Genomic DNA, 8,335 nt, shown 5'->3' on the forward strand with positions numbered 1-8,335 from the left:
TAAATAAATAAATATATTATTAATATGTATTATTCATGTGTCTCGAAGGTGTATGTATAATATATTTTAAATTAAAAGATATATGTATCACATATTTTAATTAAAATTCACGCATTAAATAATATCAATAGCCTCTTATAATAATCCATCAATTTTAATATAAAAATTACAATGTATAAATTATACATCAAACATGTATCTATAATGTATCATAACTTTACATTTATGTTATAACAAAATTACAGTTTAAAAAAATTTAGTCTGCAATGTATCATAAGAGGGAATGCTTTACTCATGTTCTCATTTTCTAACACTCTCTCGAGCATAATAATTAAATTGACTTGTGATCAAAGATGAACTAGCGTTAACATATAAATTATCACTTGTATGGGCTACTCCACTAATTTAAAAATCGATTGATGTATCTACGATGTATCAAAAATGCATCGGTAATGTATTGTTGATGTATTTATGATGTATCAATAATGTATCTATAATGTACCGGTGGTACATCTATGACGTATCAGGTGATGTATCTATAATGTATCATTGATATATCCGATATGTATATACATGATATATAAATAAAAAAAACTAATAACAATATAATGTCGTCATAAAAGTTATTATTAAACATTACAGAATACCATCCTAATCAACAACTCTATCTTCCAAATATGAGGCCAACAAACACTGCAATACATAGGTGATACCATCATCATCATTCATTGAATTATAGTAAACAATATCAATAAAACCCACACTATAAAATTTTTGCACTGTTTCCGAGATGTATCAAATATGTATTTAAAATGTATCCCGAATGTATCGAATATGTACAACATGTAATAGAAAAACTTATTTTACTATTAAGTTGGTTACTATTTTGTTTATTTTCAAAATATTTTATTTTATTTTAATAGCTATATGTAATAATACTAATCGAATTAACTAAATTTTTAAAATATAAAACAAAGCGATTAAATTAGTCGTATGATACAATTATATCAATAATAATAAAAAAAAAGTTTGAACGATCTAATATGTATCAGAGATGTATAAAATATTTATTGAAGATACACAAGTAATATGTTTTTAATACACTATTTATATACAATACCTCAAAATATAAAAATATATAACTGATACATCTTCAATATATAAACAATGTATATCAAATATAATTTTAATAATACATTTATTATGGTCAATTTAGACTAGAAATCTCCAAAATTATCCCCCTTTTGTTTGGCTACGGCTCTTATAATTCTCAATTAGCTTTTAATTTTCAACTAAATATTTACAAACATGTATCTGTTATATATATGTGCAAATACATTAATAATACATAAATAATACATCTCTGAGACAATATAGGTACATTTTAAAAAATGATACGTATTAAGGATATATTTATCATGTTTTAATTGTATATGAAAGATGTATCTAACAAATACATTTAAAAGACATATATATATATATATATATATATATATATATATATATATATATATATATATATATATATATATATATATATATATATATATATATATTCTTTAAGTTGTTTCTGATATGTATTGATGATGTATCCAAGATGTATCGAATATGTATAGGAGATGTATTGAAAATGTATTTTAAAGGCATTCAGGTACCACCATTGACAAGATGACGCGTATACTATTAAGGATATATCTATCATGTATAAATTATATAACAAAAATTTACATAACAAATACAACTAAAAACATGTCAAACACTTTTAATGAATTAATATATATATATAATATTTGAGCTGTTACATAATGCATAAAAAATAACACATCTCTTAAATAATATAAATAGATGATACATCTCAAATACATAAATAATACATCACTTTTTCATTTATAGTGCTATTACATTTTCTAAAAAATTGCACTGTCATTCTTTAAAAAAACAAATAAATTAAATTAAAAGTTTTATTGGTAAAAATTGAAATAAATTACTAAATCACACTCTAATAAAAATATGCCACATGCCCTGTAAAGTGTATAAAATAATTTTCGTGTGTCTGTAACCGTTAAAAAAAAAATCTTGTAAAATAAAGTACCACTTCTTGCCATGTTGTTTGGCAAACATGAATCCTGCGCGCATGTGAACAAAAAGAATAGAACCCAGTAGCATTGAATAACATTAAAATGCAAAAGAATATAAAATTGAAAAGAAAAATAAAACAGAAAATGAATTGTTTCTTTAACTAAATTTCAATGAATTTTCATTCCATAATAATAATAAATCTTTTTTTACATAAGCATAGCAGATATTCTGAAAGAAAAAGACTATTTGTAATTATCTCAACAAATAGTGCAACAATAGAGATCATTAAGCTTTTGAGCAATCAAAGCAGCAAGAAAAACTGTACTTTACTAATTATATATAAAAAACAAAACAACGCTTCTTTAGAAATTGATCTCAAAGGCAACACATTTCCCACCATTAAATTAGCTTTCCTTGTCGGTAAACAAATTGTCATGAATATATCCCTTCTATTGCAACAAATAGCTCCTCGTGATGCTTGTAAAGAAATCGATGCCTAAATGTAACTTTTGCAAGCGGAGCTCCACGACCCGGATCGTGAATGATGCCGTTCACCACTCCTTTTAGGTACCCATTTCGCTCGCCGAAGTCCAGTGAACGGAATCGGGCAGGACCCTTCCGGTGGTGAGTGTGAGATTTGAATACAGAGCCTGTTCTTTAACGCTGGGTGCGGATTACACGACCCGTTTCTAGTTTTTTTTTTTGGGTTTCAAGGGTTAGGGTTTTCAGAGAGGCTGTGCGGCTATTGGGAGATAAGGAAATCAAGACAGAGAAGGACGAAGATGACGGTAGGGATGGAGAAATAGAAATGAAAATGACACATGTAGGGTAGGGATGATTCACGTAAAACATGTAAAATAATCCCGTTTAATGACATTAAATGTAAAGAAAAAATTAGCACAACTGATAGATTTTGACTGGCTTAGCAAAAATATAAAAAAGACCCTTAATTAGCCCATTTATGTAATTTTCTCTTTATTTTTTCAAGCCTTAAATTTCAATGTACATGAGAACTTTTAGCAGTGAAGTTTTGTCACTCTTTTTGATTTTTTAATATAAATTTGATTCGTCAAAATATTCTAAATAAGAATATTGATTATTAAAATTCTCACTACATAGTAACATTGAACACATTGATAATTAACTGTTTACAAATTAGAAATCAAAACAATGCCATCCCTATTAAGAAAATGACAAATTGACGGTCCCCCAGGCTTAACTTTAAGTAGTTGAAATGCAATATGATTTGGATTCCAATCTGATGTATCTGAGTGGCAAATCACAACAGCTTTAGCTTTAGAACCATCTTCGCCCACTAATGGAACCATATAAGCCTCTGTTCCCATTATTACATGACAATAAAACACAGCATACTTATATATTTGTTTGTGACACACAATCGGATGATCACCCATCGTTTTGATTTCATTAGAAATAGCATAGTTTTGTTTCTTGTTATTCTCTTCTTCATCAACCTGGTTCGCAAGAGCGTAAACATTCTTTCCGATCTTTGAAACCACAAAATCGACTAAAGACTCTAAGGACGTAGCACAATATTTGATTTCGCCTTTCATTTTTGGTGCTTCACATTGTTCAATTGTGTGTTTGATCATTTGAGCTTCTTTTGATGCGGGTTCCGTCGAAAAGTACTTCAAAATTTCGGAATAATTTTTTGTTGAAAAGGGAATTGTTTTAGTAATTTTACGGGGCAAGAAATTTGAACTATAATAAAATTTCTTGATATTAAGGTACATTTTCTTTCCGGGATAGAGATCATCATGTAAGAAAAATATGGTAAGAGTTGTGTTGTTTATGGCATTAGTACTATCAGATGTTGTAGCCTTTGTTGGCTGATAATAACCAAGATTGTAAACGCTCCTCTGGCAGTCTTAAGGCTCCTCTATTTCTGACAAATTACTTGCAATATTTCTTGTATTTCCATGCAAATTACTAGAAGAATATTATTACCTACTGCAAAGTTAATAGAAGAATATTTTATTTTGGTTAAATGAATAACAATTCTTTGAAATTGCTATTCTAGCTATGAGTTTATAGAATAACTATTCTCATTTCAAATGGAATATGTTCGGATATAGAATAGTTATTTCGTATACAATTCTATTCTTGCTTTGATTTACGGAGTCATACCTAGTCTTAGGCATAGGCCATCAAGTCTATTGCTTATGGCCTCAAATTTTAAAAGGCTTATATTGAAATGGGTGCATTGAAGAAGAAATCATATTGATTTTTTTTAATTAACAAAATGTATGTTTGGGAAAATAATCTCACACCTTTATTGATTAATGAATCATTGTTTATATACAAGAAGTTGTAACTGCTATCTAACAAATAAAAGCAACAGACTCGTGTTAACTAACTAACTACCAGTAACTGACTCACTAACAGAAATTAACAATCTAATTGCTTAATCAGCAAGTTAAGTACAAGAGCTATTAAATACAACAGAAGTAGCTGATTATAACTTAGCTAACTGAAAAACAGTTATCTCCTATTTTGTTAGCCCCCCTCAAGGTGGAGTATACAAGTTTTGTATACCCAGCTTGATTGTAGAAGCTTGAAAAGATGGAGCTGGTAATGGCTTTGTGAAGCAATCAGCAAGTTGATTAGCTGATGTTACTGGAAATAAGTTGATCAAATTCTCTTGAATTTTCTGTCTGATTAAGTGGCAATCTATTTCTATATGTTTCGTTCTCTCATGGAAAACTGGGTTTTCTGCAATTTTGATGGCAGATTGATTGTCACAATACACTTGAGCTTTGTATGATGGAAGTTGAAGATCCTGTAAGAGATACTGTAACCATTGGATTTCACATGTAACTGATGCCAAGGCTCTATATTCTGCCTCTGATGATGAACGAGAAACTGTTTGTTGTTTCTTAGACTTCCATGAAACTAATGCTGGACCAAGAAAAACACAGAAACCTGTGATTGACTTTCTAGAATCAGGACAAGATGCCCAATCTGAGTCTGAGAAAGCAGTGAGTTTGAGATCACTTGTTGCTGGAAAATGAAGGCCTTGCCCTGGAGTTCCCTTTAAGTACCTAAGTACTCTGTGCACAACTGACATATGAGTAGTTGTGGGGCAGTCTAAAAACTAGGATAGCTGTTGTACAAAGAAAGGTCTGGTCTTGTGGTAGTCAAATACAGAAGTTTACCAACAAGTTTTCTATACTCATGGATGTCAGATAAGGGTTCACCAGTGGTTTTTGAAAGTTTTGTGGAAGGTATCATGGGTGTAGGAACTGGTTTGGCTCCTAAGAAATCTATATCAGTGAGAAGATCTATGGTGTATTTGCGTTGACAGAGATTGATACCTGATTTGGATCGAGCAACTTCCAATCCTAAGAAGAATTTGAGCTGCCCCAAGTCTTTAATTCTGAATTTGTCATTCAAATAGTTTTTGATGGATGTAATGTGTGTCAAACTGTTTCCAGTCAATATTACATCATCAACATAAACTAGTAAGACTGTGATGATGTCCTTGTCCTTCTTGATAAACATGGAGGTGTCTGAGGCTGCATTATGGAATCCTTGACTGAGTAATGCTGAAGTCAGTTTGGCATGCAACTGACGACTTGCTTGCTTGAGGCCATAAAGACTTTTGTTGAGTTTACAGACTTACTGAGGATTTTTGCTGTCAAATCCAGGAGGGAGAGTCATGTATACCTCTTCTGTTAAATCTCCATGCAAGAAGGCGTTATTTATGTCCAGTTGATGTAAGAACCAGTTGTGAGATGCTGCAAGTGCTAAAATTGCTCTAACTGTTGTCATTTTCACTACTGGGGAAAAGGTATCCAGATAATCAATGCTAGATTTTTGAGTGTAGCCTTTAGCAACTAGACGTGCTTTGTATCTCTCTACTGAACCATCTGAGTTATGTTTGATCTTAAAGATCCATTTGCAGCCAATTGGTTTCTTAGATGGTGGTAGTGTTGTTAAGTGCCAAGTCTGATTATTTTGTAAAGCAGTAATTTCTTCCTGCATTGCTTTCTGCCAGCATGGATATTGAACTGCTTCATTGTATTTAGGTTCAGATGTGATTGACAAGGCTAGTGAATATTGTTTGTGTGTTGGGGAGATATTTGTGTAGGTAAGTACTTGAGATATGGTATGTGGTGATGTTCTTTGAGTTTTTGGTTTTGAAAGAATGTAATCTTTGAGATGTGATGGTTGCTGAATTGTTCTTTGAGAATGTCTAATAGGATTAGGAACAGGTGGTAATGGACAGGTGGTAAGAGGGATGTTTGTAGTTAAGACTTCATCATTTGGAAGAGGATGCAGTGTAGGTGAATTTGAATGATTTATATCAGTTGTTGTACCTGCAGGTGAGTTAGTTTCATATTCATAATTACATGATGAACTAAGATTAGGAAAAACAGGAACTGATGATGGAGTAGTGGAATTATTTATTTTCTCAAAAGGGAATATGTGTTCTGTAAAGATAACATCTCTAGAGACAAAAATGAGATTGTTAGAGATATCAAAAACTCTAAAGCCTTTGATATTGGAAGGATAACCTATAAACACACATTTAACAGATCTTGATTCAAGTTTGTTCTTATTTGGACCTACTTTAGAGACAAAACATTGACATCCTAGGATTTTGAGATTATCAAAGATTGCTTGAGTATTATATAGCATGAAGTAAGGACTATTATCATCTATAATTGGTGTTGGAATTCTATTAATTAGGTAGGCTGCATGAAGTATGCAGTCTATCCAGAATTTTAATGGAAGGGATGCTTGAATTCTTAGTGAACGAGCTACATTTAAAATGTGTTGGTGTTTTCTCTCTACAACACTATTTTGTTGTGGTGTATATACACATGAAGTTTGATGAAGTATTCCTTTTGAAGCAAAAAATTCAGACATGTCAAATTCTTTTCCATTATCTGATCTGATGCATTTTATCTTAGTAGAAAACTGAGTTTCAATGAGGATTATGAAATTTTTGATAATGTTTCTTACTTCAGATTTTAATTTCATTGGATAAATCCACAAATACCTACTTTTATCATCTACTATGGTAAGGAAATAATGATGTCCATACACAGAAGGTAAAGAAAAAGGACCCCAAATGTCCATATGTATTAGATCAAAACAACATTTACTTACAGTTGTGCTAATAGGAAAAGATGGTTTTCTTTGTTTGGCAAGATGACAAACATCACAATCAAGATTATTAGGAATGCTAATTTGATGATCTAACCTATGAAGGACACGCATTCTTGGAAATGAAGGGTGTCCAAGTCTGCAATGCCACAGATTTTGATTTGAAACCTTACAAGAACTAACAACAGAAACAGACTCAACAGAAACATTATTTGAATGAAAAACAGACTCAATAACAGGTTGTACTAACTGATATAAACCATTGTGAAGTTCAGCTAAACCAATCGTCCTCCATCTGATAATGTCCTGGATGAAACAGACATGAGGTTGAACAATTAAGCAACACTTTGTATTGTGCAAGAGTTTACTGGCAGATATTAGATTAAAAGCAAAATCTGAGACATATAAAGCATTATGCAGAATCAATGTTGGTGATAAATGCACATCACCAATATGAGTAACTTTAACACTTTGTGAATTAGGCAATTTGACAAAAATGTGAGATACAGCTTTATATGTTTTGAAAGAATGAAGGGAACTGACCACATGGTCAGTTGCCCCTGTATCAATGATCCAAGCATGTTTTGGAGCTCTATTAGGAATAGCACTAAAGTTCAAAATGATACCTGACTCCTTAGCATTATTGAAGTTTGCAGAGAGTGCATTGACTTGAGTGATGTTCTCAGCAGCATTATTCTGGAAATATCCATGAGACTGATGTGCAGAAACAGCAATATTTATATTTTGAAATTGTCCATTTGATGCAGCAATGTTGTGAAATTGACCATGGACTTGCTGTCCAGGATTTTGAATCAGAGACACAAGTTGATTGTATTGATCTTTAGTAAGAACCATTGGTGCTTCATTATCCTCATTATTGACATAAGGTTCATTTGAGCTTGCTATTGTTTCTTGAGAATAATTGCTATCCATTTGATTCACTGCTCCATTAAAATTGCGTACTGGTGGTTTGTAACCAGGTGGATAACCGTGCTTCTTGAAGCATTTATCAACTGGATGTCCATATCCCCCACAGTAAGTGCAGGTTGGTTTCTTTCCATTGTTGAAATATTTCCTAGGCGCATATGAGGTATTTTGGTTGTTTTGGTTGTTTCCTGAGTTG

At 31.6% G+C, this 8,335-nt stretch overlaps 1 protein-coding gene across 1 annotated transcript; it reads right to left on the reverse strand.

Moving 5' to 3' along the window:
• Positions 1-3,191: 3,191 nt before the first annotated feature.
• Positions 3,192-5,167, reverse strand: LOC126661737 (BURP domain protein RD22-like). The gene is made up of 3 exons (XM_056104132.1): positions 4,636-5,167; positions 4,371-4,421; positions 3,192-3,970 (listed from the first exon to the last, which is right to left on the reverse strand). Exons 1-3 carry the CDS (start codon positions 5,165-5,167, stop codon positions 3,228-3,230), a joined length of 1,326 nt encoding a protein of 441 aa, XP_055960107.1. The 3' UTR covers positions 3,192-3,227.
• Between the last annotated feature and the right edge of the window lie 3,168 nt (positions 5,168-8,335).

Source organism: Mercurialis annua, linkage group LG8, assembly GCF_937616625.2.
Source record: "Mercurialis annua linkage group LG8, ddMerAnnu1.2, whole genome shotgun sequence".
NCBI lineage: Eukaryota > Viridiplantae > Streptophyta > Magnoliopsida > Malpighiales > Euphorbiaceae > Mercurialis > Mercurialis annua.